The 21,898-nt window shown below is 36.8% G+C and overlaps 1 protein-coding gene and 1 long non-coding RNA gene across 2 annotated transcripts; both read left to right on the forward strand.

Moving 5' to 3' along the window:
* The first annotated feature begins 1,109 nt into the window (after positions 1 to 1,109).
* LOC139129187 (uncharacterized) lies at positions 1,110 to 2,911 on the forward strand. Its single transcript, XR_011551541.1, has 4 exons — positions 1,110 to 1,223; positions 1,550 to 1,626; positions 2,232 to 2,440; positions 2,814 to 2,911. It is a non-coding gene; the product is annotated as an uncharacterized lncRNA (long non-coding RNA).
* Positions 2,910 to 21,665, forward strand: LOC139129186 (uncharacterized). Its single transcript, XM_070694826.1, has 3 exons — positions 2,910 to 3,209; positions 3,648 to 3,800; positions 21,540 to 21,665. Exons 1-3 carry the CDS (start codon positions 2,979 to 2,981, stop codon positions 21,600 to 21,602), a joined length of 447 nt encoding a protein of 148 aa, XP_070550927.1. The 5' UTR covers positions 2,910 to 2,978; the 3' UTR covers positions 21,603 to 21,665.
* The last annotated feature ends 233 nt before the right edge of the window (positions 21,666 to 21,898 follow it).

The raw sequence follows: 21,898 nt of genomic DNA on the forward strand, positions 1-21,898 counted from the left end.
AGGTTAAAACCAAGGGCAAGGTGAGTTTTTTACCAGCATTACTCTTGCTGATCTATACCCACATATCAATATACAGTTAGATTTTGGAGTAAATTCTTCTGATAAAATTATCATGGAATATGATAATTTGTAAATTTGTATTTGTAATAACATTTATTTGGTTTTGTAGTACATGTGTGACCTGGTAGTGGTTCAACAAATTAATTTCATCAAGTAATGAGCTAGTCCAATTTCATGAATTTGTCACCCACATATACTTTTGAAAGATAAATTTGGTTTTTGAATTTTTGGTGAGATTTTTTTCAGCCATTGTGTTTAACATATACACCAAAGCCACGAAAAACAACCTCAGAAGCTAGCACTAGGACAAGACGTCAGAGGGTGTTGCAGTTAAGTCAGAGGAGAGACATTGTCAGTGGTGGTGATGCGATGCTGCAGCTGAGTGAGAGGAGGTGAGACACCTACAAAAGGACAAGAAGGAAAATCTTCCAGATCTTGGGACTCACTCCTGACATACCTCCAGGTGCTGGCCTTCATTTGGAAGTTGCTCAACATGGGCTGCCAAGAGGAAATTACGGCATTACTTCAAGGCATGGCATGTGAATATTGGAAGTGAGGTATGTTATGCAGGTCATTTTCCCCCCACACTCATCAAGGTCACTGTCCTTCTTGACCTCACAACCATGAATTTAATAAGTCATGTTTGGAATTTTCTGGAAATTTAATTAGTTGTGTAAGAGAGAGAATTTTAGAACAGTAATTAGCATGTCAGTAAAAGTTCTAGATTGTTCTTATATACTCTTATATAAGCACATGAGTATTAATATTGGGACAGCAGGCTTGCAGTCAGACTTTTGGGATTGTGTGCAAACTCTATTATGATCATGTAGAGAAAGACTGTGGATAAGTAATCTTGTTATCACATATTACTGAATATATGTGTTACTGTTGTTTTTGCACTTTGTTCATATTTCTCTTCAGGTCTAGCAAACTTACCTGGCATGGTACAATACCTACCAGTGAAATTTGGATAAAGTTAGGTGGGGACAAGGGTCAGGGAACCACGAGAATGGTTTACCAAGTTGCTAACATCAGTAATCCAAATGTAGCAGATAATACAGTGATTGGAGTACATTTGCAGCACCTGATTCCTATTACAATTTAGAAATAGCTTTAGCTGTTAACAGAGGTCAGGTAGACAAACTGGATGGCACAAAGTGGAAGTAAGTCTAAACATGCATACTGTGTTTCACTAAACAATGAACAGATTGTACCATATATCTATTTTGGTACAATATTTGGAACTTAAGATACATACATATTGGTTATTCAAGTTTAATACATGCATTATACTGCTGATCCAAAAATCTGATAACAATGTGCAAATCTGACCAAACTTATGCAGCATAAATATGATACCTACATTAAATAGTACAAAAGGCAAAGTCGTTTTCTTGCATGTACAGAATGCATTGATGTGTAGAAACATTGGGCATTAATTTAGAATGGTGTGGACAATTGTCTTACATTCCACTTTGATTTATTTCAGGGACAAGACACTATTAGCATGGATGATGGGAGATTATGAGTATCTGGCCAAGAGTTATGGATTGTCTGGACCAAATGGTATGAAATGTATACTAGCATGCTATGATTTATACGTGAGAAAAGTTGAGGCACTGACAGGACAGGCAGTTTATTGTGTGCACTTCAGTTTGACCTATGATTTACATGTGTACATCCTTGACCTATCAGTTTGCAATATGTGCGACTGTTAATAATCAGCATGCATTGTGTATGATATGCTGTAGAACACAATTATGATAATTTGTTGTAGTTTTTCGTTGACTTAAGACATTCACAGCTAACATTGATTAGTCAGATAAATTTAAAGGAAGGGGTACACAGTGGGTCAGATCTTGATAAATATTTGCAAGCTATTGACAAATGATTGTTTTCCTCTGTAGAAATTCTTGTGTTTATTTCTCAATTTAATTCTTACACATAGTATTAATATGTATACTGGCAATGCAAAATGTAGTAACCATGAATTTCTTTGAAATAAATATTTAAATTGATAAGTTTGCATATTACAGGTACATCCTCTCCAAGAGTTCACACATGCACATCAAATTGACTTCATGAACACCAGTCGTGTCTATACCTACTAAGGTTTTTAAGTAATTATGTCAGTTTTTGTTCCTTGTCTTCCTCACATTGAAATATTTTAGGGAAATATTTTTGCGTATGCTGTGTGATCAGCAAGGAACAAACACAGTTGCTGAAGGAGGAACAGCCATTGTCATCAATGAAGAAGAGAACCCTTGATGATATCAGAAAATGTCACAGTGAATTTCTTTCAACTGGTGGAAACCTAAGGCATGCCATGCAGCACTACAATAGTGTCAGAAAGCCACTTTTCAATGTACCACTGCACAGAGTATGTACTAATCAATTCAATCCACTATGTTGTTTGCTTCCATTGACCAACTAAACATATAGCTCTGTTCTGTTTCAATCAGTTCACTTTACCTTTCTCTGAACAGTTCAACAGACCACACTGTGACCTATCTACATGTGTGCATGCCACTATGTCCATAACGGTATGCACAAATAGAAGTTTATTAGTGAAGCTATATGCGAAAACAAGTTGACAATGAAGCCAGCACATATGTCAGCATTTGTGATCAATCTAGTTGTTGTATATTTGTATGTAGTGTTTTCTTCATAAATAGGTAGGTATGAAAGTTACAAGATATTGTCATACATTAAAAGTAAAAGATATATGTGCTAACCCTTATATTTTATCACAGGTTGCAGTCCCAGGGTTGCACATCAGTCCTGGCTTGTTTTAAAAGTTTTTCACCATGATGGAAGCTAGCTGTGCAGTACTGGATATCAAGATCATCACTCTGGAGAGAGATGATGACATTGATGAACCCGTGCTGAAGCCTGCTGGATTTGACACATATGTAGCCATGTTGAAACAAGTCGAGACATTACAGTGTGAAGCGAAAGAACTCCAAGAAGAAGCTAAGACCTTGGCCGATAGTGTTGAAAAGGCTCTCCTTGCTGATGATGACTGTGACGATGATGATGAGGATGACGACAACAGTGAAGATGATGGCAGACCGCCACTAATGACCTTGGGCAAAGTTAAAAAAGCCCAGGAGAAAGTGCAGGAACTCAGTGAAGAAGCTGACAGGAAGGTTAGTATTTATGAATAGAAGACCATAGTACATTAACAAAATAAAAATACATGATTTTGTGATAATTTTGAAATCTTGTGAGACACAATTAATTTCAGTGGCAGTGAGTTGCTAGCCAAGTCAAACTTTTTATCAAACTGGAATAGTTGCCATGTTAAATAAACATGTAATGTTTGTTTAGCATGGTGTTAAATTTCCTGTATCATGTGAGAACACCCACAGATAACCTGTCTAGCAACCTGAGATCTCAGAGGGTCTCCTTCATCTTTGAAAATGGCATATTGATACCAGAAGTAAGATCATTTTTGTGATGATAAGAAATAACATTGTCAATCTCAAGTGCACAGTCATGTCTATGCTGCATTTTCAGAATTTTGGCTTGTGCACATTTGTAGTGCAGTCATTTCCAGACAACACAGTGTTTATCTTTTTTCTTAGATATCTGAAGCTACAGACATAAAAGCGAAACTGCCAAAACAATGTGGTTTTGTAGTCTGCGGTATTGACCAAGCTCTGCAGTCATTTGGTGTTGGACGTCATTCTTACCACGGGCAGGCATTCATCGGAAATCATGTGAACAAGTGCTGTAAAGTATGTGTTTACAACTGTACACTGTTTTGTTGCTAAAGTCATTAAAAGGTTCAGTATTCTGCTTGTCATGATTTTCAAGCTTTCAGTGTTAGATTTATTGTGTGTTATATATATACTACAGAAGATGTATTTCGTCTACATTATTTTGACCTACTTTCAGTGAAACAGCTCTGTTTGCTTCTTTGAAAGAAAGTTATCATATCCTTTTTTTTTATTTTTTGTGTTTCAGGAAGAAAACATTCAAACATTGTGCAAGAGCGTCATCAGGACCACAGCAAGAATATGCCCACAGCTGAATGAACAGGCTGCACACATTTGTGGTCTGTATAAGCCAATATTTCAAAATTTGCAGCCTGCCATAATCTTTAGAGTACAAGCAATAGAATGTCAGTTGAATATATTAGCAGTTATATTCTCAGTTCAAACATATCACATTTAATGGCATATTACAGGGAACACTTTCCTTATGAAAGTGTACCCCAAAATGCATATGTTAGAAGATCATGTCATCCCTCCGATTTAAAACACAGGGTTTGGCTTTGGTTTCCTCACAGAACGGTGTAGAGAGTATCGATCATGAGATTAGGAAGGGAAACATATCACATTTAATGGCATATTACAGAGAACACTTTCCTTATGAACGTGTACCCCCAAAATGCATATGTTAGAAAATAATGTCATCCCTCAGATTGAAAACACAGGGTTTGGCTTTGGTTTCCTCACAGAACGGTGTAGAGAGTATCCATCATGAGATTAGGAAGGGAATGGACCGGTATAGTAAAGTACCTGGCCATAATGGTTTAAAGAAATTAGAACTTATGGTAAGGGAGCATCATGTGATGACAATCCCAGTCATGTGAAATTGCCAAAAACACAAAGGGGTTCATACAGAACCAAATAAGCAACGTGAAATAATGATGGCCATAGTGATAAAAGTAAAGATAAATCATGATAAAATAAACATGTAAAGAACAAATTAATTAAGTCAATAACAAACCAATATGTAAATAAAAACAATGAAACCTGGTTCTTTCTATGAATCATATTTTTACTAAATTGATGCTTGTATTTTTAGTCCCCACAGATACCGTCCGGGGGGACTTATAGGTTTGGTCATGTCCGTGCGTGTGTCAGTGTGTGCGTTTGTCCGTCCATGCATCCGTCCGTTCACACAGATATCTCAGAGATACATGGAGCGATTTCATTCAAACTTGGTACAAGGATTACTTGATATGTCATACATATGCACGTCGATTTGTTTTGTGATATGATCCAATATGGCCACCGTGCGGCCATTTTATTACAATTTTTTATGTACGGAGCCATAACTCGGACATGTTTCAACCGATTTTATTGAAAGTTGGTACAAGGACATTGACCTTCATCATACATATGCACATCAATTTGTTCACAACATGATCCAATATGGCTGCCATGCGGCAATCTCATTACAATTTTGTCATGTACGGAGCCATAACTCAGACATGTCTCAACAGATTTTATTCAAAGTCGGTACAAGGACATTGACCTATGTCATACATATGCATGTCAATTTGTTTCATGATATGATTCAATATGGCCGCATGGCAGCCATTTGTTACAATTTTTTCATGTCCTTAGCCATAACTCAGGCCCGTCTAAATGGATTTTATTCAAACTTTGTACAATGACTTTGACCTATGTCATACATATGCACGTCGATATGGCTGCAATGCCACCATTTTGTTACAATTTTTTCATGTACGGAGCAATTACTCAATCATATCTCAACCGATTTTATTCAAAGTTGTTACAAGGACATTGACTCATGTAATACATATGTATATCGATTTGTTTCACGATATGATCCAATATGACCACATGGCAGCCATTTTGTTATGTTTTTTTTTCATGTCAAAAGCCATAACTCTGGCAAGTCACAACCGATTTTATTCAAGGTTGGTACATGGACATTGACTTATGTCATACATATGCATGTAGATTTTTTAGACAGTAAGATTAAATATGGCTGCATGGCGGCCATTTTGTTACGATCTTTCCATGTTCAGATCCATAACTCAGACATCTCTCCACCAGTATCATTCAAAGTTGGTATAAGGACATTGACTTACGTCATACATTTGCACATTGATTTGTTGAACGGTATGTAGCAGTATCATGTCAATTACCTAAATTTCATAATTAGTGATATGTCGAGAAATACTGCATCAGATTTCATGAAACTTGGTACAGATGTTAAGCTTACATTGCTTTAACAATGTCAATTTGTATTTTTTCAGTTTCTGTGTACCTTTCCTTTTCGTTTCCTATATTTTGTTTGTTTAGCTCTTTATTTCTCCCTTTTTTTAAATGCAACTTTGTGGGATAAGTTACTTTTGATTTTCAGAGAGCTTGTAAAAGATGTTTGCCCGAAACTTTGTTTATTTGTAATTTATTTGAGTCTTGTCACTTCAAGAAATAAAAAAAATGTTTTATTCTATATGCACGTGCCTGTTTGATCATTTATGTTATGGTTTGAAGTAATTTTTAATAACATTACAGTTAATTTGCCATTTGCTGTTAAAAAAATCACCGTACAATACAAATAAGGCAATAATACATTGATTTCTGCCTGATGATGAAAAAGGTGCCTCTCTAATTTTTGCCGTTTTGTGGCGCTGTTCTGTGGCTTCCGATTGAATGTGTATCCGTAAAGTTCGCACACAAGTTAACAGTCTGGGCCTGCTGGTATCGCTTTAAACTGCTTAGTGCCACTTTCCGACAAGCATCTAATTAATTACTCCTTGGCCTAATGATATCCCTCTCTCAGTACCGTATGATGCATAATTCTGCGCTGCACGTACAACATTAAGAAGAAGTCACCCCTTTTGACAAAATTAAAATAACAACACCTCTTTTTCAGAATTCCCAGAGCTTCAATGAACTAGTGTTATTACATTTCTATATAATACTTATAGCCCCTAAACTTGTAATAATAATAATAATAATAATAATAATAATAATAATAATAATAATAATAAATATAAGTATTATATAGAAATAATAATGCGAATAATAATAGGTTCAATTTCCGTGCAAATTTCACCATAAGATATGATATCGATTTCACTGCCCCATGTTTCCATGGTAACCATTTTAGGGGTTGAAAATTTCAGTTTTTCTAATATCCCATGAAAAGTTACTTTGATTGATATGAAAATTATCTAGTGGGGGAGTTCGGGTCAGAGAACACAAAAACCAGACTTATCTTAATGTTTCGAGTTGCCATGGTAACTATTCTGGGATTGAAAATGTTACTCTTTCACTAATTCCTATTAAAGAACTATTGATTGATGAAAAAAAATCATAATAAGGGTTTTTCTTGTTAGCACACTAAAACAATCACACTCATTTTAACGTGAGATGTTTCCATGGTAACCATTCAGGAATAAAAATTACCAGTTTTTCAAAGATTCCACCTAAAATCCAGTATCCGACAGAATATGTCAAAGGAAAGGGATATTTTGGGCTAGAAAGACCAAATATCCTGTATAAAAATCCAGTAATCAACAGAAATATTATATCAAAGGGTTATTTTGGGATAGAAGGACAAAACATGATATCGATTTTTTTACTGCCCTGTGTTTCCATAGTAACATATTTGCATTTTAACATTTCAAAGTTTTACAAATTTCATTAAAAGTAATCCCAGTTACTATGCAAATGCTCTCCTAAGAGTATTTATCACAGCATGAACTCCATGTACATTTTTATTTCATGTTGCCGTGGTAACCATTTAGGTAACCACAGTTTTTTTTTATTTCAAACGATGCATATTTTAGATCAGGGGTATCTATTCGTTCACCAGACAAGAAAAGGCTATTTTACGAGATTCTGCCCATGAAGTGAATTTTCTAGTCTTTTGATGATGTGTATACTTGCTCACCATTAACTCTTTAAGTGCCCCATAGTATATGTAGAAATGCCAGGGGTCTAAGGAACACTCAACTAATATTCACCATGGCACAAACAGGGGCTCTTGGTATGCAGACACAGTCTTTTCATCCCAGACAACCTATATATTCCAAGAGGGCAATAACTAAATTTTCAGAATTTCCCTTAAAATATGTAAATTAGCTCAAAATATGCAATTTAGCTCTATTTGCATAAATTTGCAAATAAGGACAAAGTTGTAATTCAAAAGCTTTCAAACAAATTGGCAGCAGTTTTTTCATGTTTATTTATAACAACCATTTATTATTCACCCATGTTTTGATGAACCTTTCAAACTATTCACCAAAAATATGTAGATTAGATGAGAATATGCAAATTAGCATTCTTTTTGTATAAATTAGTTTCATAGGAAGTGTTTCAAACAGAAATGATGCACAATTGCCGTTTTTCTCTATCACAACCATTTGTTATCTGACACATGTATTGAACTTTTGGACTATTTCCAAACTATGTGATAAGTCAAGAATATGCAAATTAGCAATATTTGCATAAATTTGCATCATAAATAGGGAGCTTCTAATTAGAATGCACCTCGGGGACAGACATTTGGACTTTAAACGTTTACAATTCTCTTCTGATATACCACATGTGGGGGTTCATTTTAAAGCTCTTGGTGAAAGAAAACTTTTTACCGGCTTGGTTTTTCAAAATTCAAAAATATTATTTTTCTCCATAGAGTAAACACAGAGATGGCCGCCATTTTGAATTGCTAATATCTGTAAATCTTGGGTAATTTGTTTCTCTTGTACCAAAATTTGCACAGTGACCCCTATTTTTATTCTTGATTTTGAAAGGGAATGATTGAGAGATTCCTTGTGCCAGGAAAGTTAGAGCAAAAGTTTAAGTCTTTCACTTTCGAGGTGCATACTACCTTTATGGAGACATCATGGTTCAGTGGTTAACGTTCTGGACTCATGATTGGAGGATGGTGAATTCGAGACCGGCTAGGGTAATGGACTCACATTTTGAGGATGGTGAGTTCAAGACTGGCTAGCATACTGTGCTCATGATTGGAGGATGGTGAGTTCAAGACTTGAGCATAGCCATGATGGTGTGTCCTAGAGCTTTACTTCACTTCTCATTGCTTCTCCCCTATAAATATCCCTATGTATATCATGGGTCATTAGAAATATTGCAGTGCCAGTAATTTCTGTAGCTGTTCTGTATCCCACAAGCCTCCAACAAATTTGATGATCCAAGGTGGAGGTAATGATCATCCAATACAAGTAACCCACACATGCCCAAATTATTGAACATATGAAATTCAGACTTTTCAACATCCATACCGGGGCTTGAACTCACACTTATGACAAAATCTATTTTGAAAACTGAACAGTATATTTACTATTTCACATGTTTTTATTTGACAATATATTCTGGTATATACATAATACAATGACATTGATAAATATAATAAATATTCATTACAAAATTTTTGTTGACTTGGTCATTTATATTATTTCAATAAATATCAGGAAAGTTGTAAAATTTGTAAATATCTAAATCATAATAAAGTAAAATAATAAGCAATGATCCAATGAAAAGTGATAACTGACCAATTTCTTGGATTTGTTCTCTTGAAATATTTGATATGTAAAATCAATGCTACTTGACTTTTGAAAATCAAAAAGATTCTGAACTTTATGTACATTGCAAGCTGTTATGAGAAATTGGCTTCAAGCAACAATACAGTAATCATATATAGCAAGGCTAACCATGACTTTCCACAAGGAAAGATTATTTCTGCATTTCACAAGTAATGATGCAGGGCTATCTCATATCCTTGTTAGAAGGACACAATGGCCAATTCTTGTATATTTTCTATAGATCAAGAGCACATACATCAAATTCTGTGTCATCACATCTTTCAAACACTAACAATTATATGGCCAGGTAAATCAAAGTATACAAGTATACAAATGCAATTCATCCAACAAACAGAAGCAAGTTGTCCTCTCAATAGTTTCTAACAACACCAATGGCAAAAAGTTTACTTATTTCTTTCATATTAAAATAACCAATATACACTGCCTGACAATGCTGATTGCCTTATTTCATTTCTTTGTCTCCATACTTTTTGCCAAGTTTGAAAGAAGTAGGAAAAAAGCCTGTTAAAATATGATTTTAGCCAGGAAAAAATTGAGACAAAATGGCTTCCGGCGACATATATTAGATTATATCATGAAAAATGCTGTGTGTATAGGTACATCATGGCATGTAAATTGTACATGTACTTGTGTTGGTTTGAAAGAGATTGATCCAGGCATCCCTGAGTAATGGCAGTGGACATGAAAAAATTGGTACAAATAATGGATGCCTGGTAGTCATATAGTGGATTGTATCGTGAATTATATCATACCAGTATTGATGGTGCAAATACAGAGATCTGATTGTTCGGATTAGATTTGAAAAAAAAATCCATTGAACGGATGAAAAAATAAATAATAAATAGATATACTATAAATACTTTGATGCATAAGTGAAGTGACATATTTGCTGATGAAGCTGTATTGTTTTCTCCATTCTTAGAAATTGTACTTACAATTACAGTGAAATGGCTTTACACGGGGACCACTAGAAAAATGAGTCATAGGTCTAGGACAAGTTGGAAAAAAAATCTGGTCATGACTTATTCTGTAAATCAGTCTGTCTAAATGTTAACTGAAAAATATGAAACTGCTATTGCCCAATAGGAAGCCTTGCTATAAATAAAAAATACATTTTCTAAATAACTGTTAGTACATTTTTGAGTGTTTGATTGTCAAACAGCAAATGAAAATTGTCACAGCTTCATCCTGAAGGAGTGGTAACAATGATATGTAAATGTACAAACGCCCCTACAGATGGATTTTGCAACGATTTAACATGAATCAGACAATATATGTTCTACTGAAAGAACATGGCAAGTGAAGAAACATGACTGGTAACCAAAGGCAAATTTAGGGCAATACAGAATATCAATGTAGATACTAGATGATATCATCACAGCACAATACTCTGATAAAAATGCTTGAAGGTATAGTGTGGAGGCACACATTGCCAGAACAAATACCATGAAAATTCAAAATGCAGTATGTGGAATATTGGAACGTAAAAAGGAAAATTCACATGTTCACTTTCTAGAAGAGCAGATGCTTTTGAAAGAAAAGAAAAACAGGAACTGGGTCACAAAATGGAGATTGCTACAACAAACAAGTATAGCATAAATTTACATTATTTCACTGCAATGAGTATATGACAGAAAATACTGGCATATCCATTAGATGTCTGATAACTACAAATCAGTCAGAAAGAACCAACATAACTGTGATGAGAATTGGTGATCAATGAACATGGTGTTTGTCAATGCTGATCAAAAAGTGACATATGTTCAAGGTCAATAAACTCACAAATTTACATGACTTTTGAAGTCATTCAAATTTTTTCTGCTCAACAAACATCAAACATAGGGATAATACTGATGTGTGTTAAATTTATTTCAGGATGAATAATTAGACAAGGAAATTTCTGAAAGATGATAATTTCATTTTGTTTTGAATTATGGTTTTTCAGCTGTTGCATATAAATTTCAGACCAGGCTCACTAGATCAATTTTCAAGAAGATTCTTGGACTACCTAAACTGATTTTTCAAGATCTTTCAAAGATTGTATGAACCTTGTACATGTGATGACACATATTATGGCATGTCAATGATCTATGATGGTCAATTATCCATGACAATTATGACGTGGAATGCAGTCTCTGTGCAGTCCATTATTACAATTAGTGCAAACAGTCCTTGATCGATGCCGGACGCCAGTAGGACGATTGGAGCATACGCAGCAATAATAATAATAATAATAATATCATAATAATAATATCGGGTTCTTATATAGCGCACATATCCACAAGTACATGTGCTCAAGGCGCTTTACAATTATTATTACCCCTGGTCATTGGACCTAATATGATACCACTCAACTCCCTGGGGAGCAAACTACAGCTCACATGTGCAGCCAATAAGCGCAGCAGAGCTAAACACACACATTACAATCACTGTCCTACCAGGTACCCATCACTCCTGGGTGGGGAGAAGCAATGAGGAATAAAGTACCTTGCTCAAGGACACAACACCATGGCCATGCCGGGGCTCGAACTCACCATCCTGTGATCGTGAGTCCACTGGTCTAGCCACTGGCTCATGATGCCTCCATAATCTCGCTCTCTGTGACCTGGCAGTCTTCTCAGTTGACCCATATTGTTGTTGTTGTTGTTATTGTCATTGTTATGTTCTTCATCATCACCATTACGAGTAGCCATGTGCTTACTACTAACGCTTCAATCACCTCCTTGTAGAACTCTTCACGGGTAAATATGTGCTGATCAGTTGTGTTTTGCTTATAGATGATGTACGCATTCAGCATCATTCTGTGAAGAATGTTAAATACCATCTTCTTCCAGTATTTCATGGATTTGCGTTCATCATTGTAAGCAAAGAGCATCATGTCGCTGGTGTCTACACTACACATGTACTTGTTGTATGTTGTAACGATGACAGGTTGAGGAGGGTTGTTATGATCTGGGTCATTCTGAGCTGGCTCATGAGTTGACAACATCAGTTCTGGTTTGGGTTTTGACAGCTTTTCACGGTAGGCAGCACATAAGACCTCACCCTGTCTGGCATACACTGTTTCACCAACCTGGGGACGGGCATTTCTCATCATGGCAGGAATGAATCTTCTATTATGGTGAAGCGTTCCAGCCAGGTAGGTTTCCATGTCGAGCAGGTCTCGTGCGAGTGGAACACTAGTATAGAAGTTGTCGACCACTACATGATGAGATTTCCTCAATAACCGAGCTTCTCTGAGTAAATCAATGACAACATCATAGCCTAATCCATTTTCTCCACCTCGGTCTCGCCTGGCACCACCATATGCATGGAGTTGTAAATTATACCCAGTTGACGCCTCACATACTACCCATAATTTCATGCCAAACCTGTGATGATGTTTGTTTGGCATAAACTGGATAAGGTCACATCGATTTCTACTACCAACCATGCTTTCATCAATACTCAACATTTCCCTTGGTTTGTAGTGTTGTTTGAACTTTCTGTTACAGTGGTCAATCAAGTTTTGGAATTTATTTCGTGGATCGTGTCCAACTTCACCTCTGTCAGGAATTGCACGATTGTCAACAATGTGGAAAAACTTCAGCAAAAGAAAAGTTGGAATATGTTTCTTGAAAAAATCTTCCAGAACTAAGGTGTTGATTGAGAGTGGTACTTTACCTCCCAGTAGTTGGCAATTCGATTTTTCTGAATCAGACCCATGTCTAAAATTATTGCAACAAACGCTTTGATTTCACTAACCGTCGTACCACCAGCACGTATCCATCGCCAGACTCTGGATGCGTGGCCCAAGGCTCTGTGATTGCGCTCGATAAAACTGGCGGCATAACAATTGGTTTTAAAGAATAGCTCAAAGTAGGCAAGAGGGCTGGCATCTCTTTATGGTGGACGGACGGGGCCCGTAGCTTCTTGGAAAATTACATGGTCACGAGCTGGCTCAGGCGGAAACACACGAAACCATGGATTGGGAGGCCTTCGATCAAATTCCTCACCTTCTGAATCAGTATCGCTGGGTGCCTGTAAATCTAAGGCGTCACTGACATCGCTTTCCGAAGACATTTCTTATCGATGAAAAAAGAAAAACTGCACCGGCGAAGCAGACTACAAAATGTCAACAAACCGTCCGCCATGTTCTCTGAGTGACGTCGTATCAACCCGTGACCCCTATGACCTCTCAAGTAAATTACATATTTGCGCACGTTCCAAGCCCCAAAAAATCACAAAAACGTAAATTTAGATGAACTTTGCGTACATGAAGGGAATTTCGCCGTTTTAGACGAGGAAATCGGACATTTTCACAAAACTGTACTTCATTACAAGGACGTTGCAAAGGTCGGCCGATCGATCGGCCCGTGGCAATTTGCACAATAACAGGTGGGCCGATCGATCGGCCCGGGGCACTCAAAGTGTTAATACCCAAGGAAACACGTATAATGGACGACAGTGGGACTCAAACGTTTTGTGACCTATTAACAACCTGTTGCAAATTTTAAAAGTCGCCATGACAACCTGTCATCAATATGGCCTTTTCAGCACTGAGACATACTGTAGCAGGGCTGGCGCCTTTTTCAATCGTCTGTTGGCCTAGACTGTGAAAATGTCATTCGAATTTCATGCTCGTGTGCTAAAAAACCGGTGTCGTATTTGTGCACGAAAATAAATGGCACAATTAAGTTATCCATGCTCCAATTTATCGTGGAGTTAAAGAATTGTTTCAGAGTACAGTTTTAGTGAAGACATTCTGATGTTCACCCGTCCAATTTTTGTTGTCTCTGTAAGAGAGTCATTGCTTCATGGCAGCAGGCAGAAAGCAATAACAAAACCTATCGGCCAGGGACACATGTAGTGAAATGGTCCAGACACTGTAGAGTTCGGAAATGTGCGGTGTGTGATGCATTTTGTAAGGCAGGAAAGAAAAAGAAAGACAGTAAAAACAGGCAGACCAAGTCAATACCAAGGCAGTGACATTTCTGGTATCACTTGCAAGGAGACAGGAGAGACGGGGAAACTACAGAGTGAAACTCATGGCACTGGCAGTACAAATCTAACAGCAGCTGTAAAACAGAGGGCTGGAAAAAAGATGAGAAGATTCATTCCCTTGCAGAGACAGAGGTTCAATGATCTCATTGAAGAAATGGAGTGTCCCGTTTGCAAAGACATAATAGATGGACCAATACAACTTTTGTGTGATGGACCACATGTGTTTTCTGCTGAATGTTTGTGTCAGTGGTTGCAAGTTTCTTCATCCTGTGCTGTGTGCCGTCTCTCTATTATGTGTGAATCTATTGTAAGTCCCCCAATTGCCTTTGCAAACATGCTATCAAATGCCTCAGTCACATGTGATTATGGGAATGTCGGTTGTAAGTCAGTTGTGCCACTGCAAGATCTGCAACACAACACAGAACGGTGTGTTTACCAGTCCATTGCTGGAGACCACTGCTTCTCGTCAGCGAGCCCATTTCCCATCAGAAGACACCATACTCCAGTCCCCATTCCTGACCCAATCAATACCGAGACATCAAATGATGCAACATCAAGGGATAGGCAGAACAATATATGTGCAGTGAAGGCCGCAGAAATTGTGTTGCAGAATGTATCAGCGGTGCATATGCTGCTACAGTATGAAGAAATGGCAACAACACTTGTCAAGAAAAAAATACTGAAGCAAACAGAAGTGATGATAGTTTGATAAAGGTTAAAACCAAGGGCCAGATGAGTTTTTTTACCAGCATTACTCTTGCTGATCTATACCCACATATCAATATACAGTTAGATTTTGGAGTAAATTCTTCTGATAAAGCTATCATGGAATATGATAATTTGTAAATTTGTATTTGTAATAACATTTATTTGGTTTTGTAGTACATGTGTGACCTGGTAGTGGTTCAACAAATTAATTTCATCAAGTAATGAGCTAGTCCAATTTCATGACTTTATCACCCACATATACTTTTGAAAGATAATGTGGTTTTTCAATTTTTGGGGTGATTTTTTCAGCCATTGTGTTTAACATATACACCAAAGCCGCGAAAAAACAACCTCAGAAGCTAGCACTAGGACAAGACGTCAGAGGGTGTTGCAGTTAAGTCAGAGGAGAGACATTGTCAGTGGTAGTGATGCGATGCTGCAGCTGAGTGAGAGGAGGTGAGACACCAACAAAAGGACAAGAAGGAAAATCCTCCAGATCTTGGGACTCACTCCTGACATACCTCCAGGTGCTGGCCTTTATTTGGAAGTTGCTATGGGAACAACATGGGCTTCCAAGAGGAAATTACGGCGTCACTTCAAGGCATTGCATGTGAATATTGGAAGTGAGGTATGTTATGCAGGTCATTTTCCCCCACACTCATGAAGGTCACTGTCCTTCTTGACCTCACAACCATGAATTTAATAAGTCATGTTTGGAATTTTCTGGAAATTTTATTAGTTGTGTAAGAGAGAATTTAGAACAGTAATTAGCATGTCAATAAAAGTTCTAGACTGTTCTTATATGCTCTTATATAAGCACAGGAGTATTACTATTGGTACAGCAGGCATGCAGTCACACAGGACCAGTGACCTGTTTTTTCACTGGTCCCAAAGTAAAATCCACTGGTCCTCACAAATTTGCATAACAATACACGAATGATTCATTTCTTGTACTCATGTTATATATGCATTTCTATCAGATTTGCTTTGAATATCACTTCTTGGTCTTCTGGCCAGAGGTCAATATATCTTTCTTTTATGAATATGACTTTGTTTGTGTACCATCTATTTACTGTCTGTTCTGTGCTGAATTGTGTCAACTTTTGTCTTACAAATTCTGACCTACTGTCATTGGATTATGGATTGGTATGATTGCAATTATTTTATATACAGCAAAAACTGTCAATCTTTGTAATACAGACACACTGCATAAACATTTACTTGCTAGATTTCTCAAGTTCTTGTACATACACTTAACATTTTTGTTTTTACTATTGCTATAAAGTTCACTTCATTTTTATAATTGCCCAGCGGTTGATTCTTTTCCATTTAAATTGCAAAAAAATAGGTTGAAAACACCAAATATCTGAGAGGAACTTCTTTTTCCTTTGATAGCAATAGCAAATTGCCATAACGCTGTTTTGACAAGCTAGGCAGTTCTTGTTAAGGTCAGCTACAATCGAGCTAGGGGGTCTTGACTATATAAGGAATTCAGCATGGTGACCTTCTAAATTCTGAAGCTTGCTTGCTACGGACGATCGGAAAGTTATAATGAGACTCCTTCCAGAGAAATTTACTGCAAAATACTACTTTGATAGACAGAAATATAATATTTTCACACAATTTTGGGGTTGCTGATATTTTTAGGTGATGCTATGGTCTGGTTTTTACCACGTTACATTTTACATGTAAGATGAGTACGTGGCCCAGCATTTGTCCAGTCCAGGGCCCAGTGCTGTGGCTGGTGGACGTACATTGCCTTGGTCATTATCATGAATTGCAGACTGTAACAGAGTAACTGATTTTCCTTTAGACACTGTTTAGAGTTTACGTTGTGATGAAAGAAATAGACTAAATTTTAAATGTTTGATTGACTGAAAAGAAGCAACAATTATTGTAATTTGAAGCTAGAAGACGTAGTCTCACAATGGACTCTTGGTTTCAGTGAAATTCTAGGCCCGATTTTAGTGCGTCCCCGTAAACTCCCGTATTTTTTTGGGGGGGGGACGTAGTTTCAAATTTTGTGTCAAAAGACACTATAATACAATCTGCGAAAAACACTGGAAATTCCCTTGCAAAATAAATTGGCTCCCGTTTGGACTGGTCCGCGGACTTTTTAGGGGTAATTTTATACTGGTCCGGGATAAAAAATCACTGGTCCGGGACCTCGGACCAGCCTTATTTCAGGCCCTGTCAGACTTTTGGGATTGTGTGCAAACTTTATTATGATCATGTAGAGAAAGACTGTGGACAAGTAATCTTGTTATCACATATTAATGAATATATGTGTTACTGTTGTTTTTGCATCTTGTTCATATTTGTCTTCAGGTCTAGCAAACTTACTTGGCATGATACAATACCTACCAGTGAAATTTGGATAAAGTTATGTGGGGACAAGGGTCAGGGAACCATGAAAATTGTTTACCAAGTTGCTAACGTCAGTAATCCAAATGCAGCAGATAATACTGTGATTTGGAATAAATTTGCAGCACCTGATTCCTATCACAATTTAGAAATAGCTTTAGCTGTTAACAGAGGTCAGGTAGACAAACTGGAGGGCACAAAGTGGAAGTAAGTCTAAACATGCATGTTGTGGTTTACTAAACATTGAATAGATTGTACAGTATATCTATTTTGGTAAAGTATTTTGAACTTAAGATACATACATATTGGTTATCCAAGTTTAATACATGCATTATACTGCTGATCCAAAAATCTGAAAAACAATGTGCAAATCTGACCAAACTTATGCAGCATAAATATGATACCTACATTAAATAGTACAAAAGGCAAAGTCGTTTTCTTGCATGTACAAAATGCATTGATGTGTAGAAACATGGGCATTAATTTAGAATGGTGTGGACAATTGTCTTACATTCCACTTTGATTTATTTCAGGGACAAGACACTATTAGCACGGATGATGGGAGATAATGAGTATCTGGCCAAGAGTTAAGGATTGTCTGGACCAAATGGTATGAAATGTATACTTGCATGCTATGATTTATACATAAGAAAGTAGAGGCACTGACAGGACAGACAGTTTATTGTGTACACTTCAGTTTTACCTATGATTTACATGTGTACGTCCTTGACCTATCAGTTTGCAATATGTGCGACTGTTAATAATCAACATGCATTGTGTATGATATGCTGTAGAACACAATTATGATAATTTGTTGTAGTTTTTCGTTGACTTAAGACATTCACAGCTAACATTGATTAGTCAGATAAATTTAAAGGAAGGGGTACACAGTGGGTCAGGTCTTGATAAATGTTTGCAAGCTATCGACAAATGATTCCTCTGTAGAAATTCTTGTGTTTATTTCTCGATTTAATTCTTACACATAGTATTAATATGTATACTGGCAATGCAAAATGTAGTAACCATGAATTTCTTTGAAATAAATATTTAAATTGATAAGTTTGCATATTACAGGTACATCCTCTCCAAGAGTTCACACATGCACATCAAATTGACTTCATGAACACCAATCGTGTCTATACCCACTAAGGTTTTTAAGTAATTATGTCAGTTTTTGTTCCTTGTCTTCCTCACATTGAAATATTTTAGGGAAATATTTTTGCGTATGCTGTGTGATCAGCAAGGAACAAACACAGTTGCCGAAGGAGGAACAACCATTGTCATCAATGAAGAAGAGAACCCTTGATGATATCAGAAAATGTCACAGTGAATTACTTTCAACTGGTGGAAACCTAAGGCATGCCATGCAGCACTACAATAGTGTCACAAAGCCACTTTTCAATGAACCACTGCACAGAGTATGTACTAATCAATTCAATCCACTATGTTGTTTGCTTCCATTAACTAACTAAACATATAGCTCTGTTGTGTTTCAATCAGTTCACTTTACCTTTCTCTGAGCAGTTCAACAGACCACACTGTTACCTATCTACATGCATGCATGCCACTATGTCCATAACGATGTGCACAAATAGAAGTTTATCAGTGAAGCTATATGCGAAAACAAGTTGACAATGAAGCCAGACATATGTCAGCATTTGTGATCAATCTAGTTGTTGTATATTTGTATGTAGTGTTTTCTTCATAAATAGGTAGGTATGAACGTTACAAGATATTGTCATACATTAAAAGTAAAAGATACATGTGCTAACCCTTATATTTTATCACAGGTTGCAGTCCCAGGCACTGCGTGAAAACCCAATAATTCAGATAAATTCACATTAATGAGTTGCCTGTATTATAGTATAATACACGTGAATTCACATGAATCCACATGAATACAGGCTTGCTGAATACAAAAAATGGATTCTTGACTGTATTCATCTGTATATGCACTCTTCAGCTAAAATACAGGCAATAATCCATGTTAATACAGTAAGTATTATTGGGTTTTCATGCAGTGAGGGTTGCACATCAGTCCTGCTTGTTTTGAAAGTTTTTCACCATGATGGAAGCTAGCTGTGCAGTACTGGATATCAAGATCATCACGACTCAAGAGAGATGATGACATTGATGAACCCGTGCTGAAGCCTGCTGGATTTGACACATATGTGGCCATGTTGAAACAAGTCGAGACATTACAGTGTGAAGCGAAAGAACTCCAAGAAGAAGCTAAGACCTTGGCTGATAGTGTTGAAAAGGCTCTCCTTGCTGATGATGACTGTGACGATGATGATGATGATGATGACGACAACAGTGAAGATGATGGCAGACCGCCACTAATGACCTTGGGCAAAGTTAAAAAAGCCCAGGAGAAAGTGCAGGAACTCAGTGAAGAAGCTGACAGGAAGGTTAGTATTTATGAATAGAAGACCATACTACATTAACAAAATAAAAATACATGATTTTGTGATAATTTTGAAATCTTGTGAGACACAATTAATTTCAGTGGCAGTGAGTTGCTAGCCAAGTCAAACTTTTTATCAAACTGGAATAGTTGCCATGTTAAATAAACATGTAATGTTTGTTTAGCATGGTGTTAAATTTCCTGTATCATGTGAGAACATCCACAGATAACCTGTCTAGCAACCTGAGATCTCAGAGGGTCTCCTTCATCTTTGAAAATGGCATATTGATACCAGAAGCAAAATCATTTTTGTGATGATAAGCAAAGACATTGTAAATCTCAAGTGCACAGTCATGTCTATGCTGCATTTTCAGAATTTGGCTTGTGCACATTTGAAGTGCAGTCAATACTTTCCAGACAACATAGTGTTTATCTTTGTTTTCTTAGATATCTGAAGCTACAGACGTAAAAGCGAAACTGCCAAAACATTGTGGTTTTGTAGTCTGCGGTATTGACCAAGCTCTGCAGTCATTTGGTGTTGGACGTCATTCTTACCACGGGCAGGCATTCATCGGCAATCATGTGAACAAGTGCTGTGAAGTATGTGTTTTAAAACTGTAAACTGTTTTGTTGCTAAAGTCATTAAAAGGTTCAGTATTCTGCTTGTCATGATTTTCAAGCTTTCAGTGTCAGATTTATTGTGTGTTATATATATACTACAGAAAATGTATTTCGTCTACATAATTTTGACCTACTTTCAGTGAAACAACTCTGTTTGCTTCTTTGAAAGAAAGTTATCATATCCTTTTCTTAGCTCATATTTGGTTTTATATATAAATACAAAAAAGAGCTTATATGATGACTCTGAGTGGCGTCGATGTCTGTATATATGTGGGTATGTGCAGATGTATGTCAGTCACACACAAAGGCTCCCATACTGCCAAGCTACCATCTCAGTATTTGGTGTACAGGTAGATGTAGGGGTTGAGATACGTGAATTTGTTCAAATGAATGTATCAGTGTCAAAAATGTGCAAATGAGGTAAGAAAAAGGGAATTTCTGCATTTGTGCAGGAGTGACAGGCAAACTCCACTTATCTTGAGTCATTTCCTGTTATTTTTTATGAACTGTTACATATTAACAGAACTGCCCAAACCATAGACAGTAGCGGGGAGGAAGACCTTCAGTAGAGGGGAGTTGTTTATGAACTGTTACATATTAACAGAACTGCCCAAACCATAGACAGTAGAGGGGAGGAAGACCGTCAGTAGAGGGGAGTTGTTTATGAACTGTTAGTTAACAGAACTCTCCAAACCATAGACAGTAGAGGGGAGGAAGACCGTCAGTAGAGGGGAGGAAGAGCGTCTATGGTCAAACTAAGAGGGCTAGCTGCCTTTCAGCTATGCGTTTTGCTAAAGTTGACCTCCAGTACCTAAAATTTCAGACCTTAATTACTTTTGTCATTCTTGTTTTTCTGGTTTAAATATTTCTTGTTGTTTTTCTGGTTGTACTGTGCAGAAATCATTGTCATAACATCAACGTAGAATTTTCCTGCGCTGAACAGATAGAAACAACATTTATTGTTGATCTTTGTTAACCCACATGGGTATGTACCAATTCTGATCAAAATGAGCGACACCGTATAATGCGGTATTTTTTTATTTTTTTGTGTTTCAGGAAGAAAACATTCAAACGTTATGCAAGAGCGTCATCAGGACCACAGCAAGAATATGCCCATAGCTGAATGAACAGGCTGCACACATTTGTGGTCTGTATAAGCCAATATTTTCAAAATTTGCAGCCTGCCATAATCTGTAGAGTACAAGCAAAAGAATGTCAGATGAATATATCAGCATTCTCAGTTCAAACACATCTGCTTGTCATGATTTTCAAGCTTTCAGTGTCAGATTTATTGTGTGTTATATATATACTACAGAAAATGTATTTCCTGAACAGATAGAAACAACATTTATTGTTGATCTTTGTTAACCCACATGGGTATGTACCAATTCTGATCAAAATTGAGCGACACCGTA

The sequence above is a fragment of the Ptychodera flava genome, unplaced genomic scaffold (genome assembly GCF_041260155.1).
Source record: "Ptychodera flava strain L36383 unplaced genomic scaffold, AS_Pfla_20210202 Scaffold_98__1_contigs__length_335564_pilon, whole genome shotgun sequence".
Classification (NCBI taxonomy): Eukaryota; Metazoa; Hemichordata; class Enteropneusta; family Ptychoderidae; genus Ptychodera; species Ptychodera flava.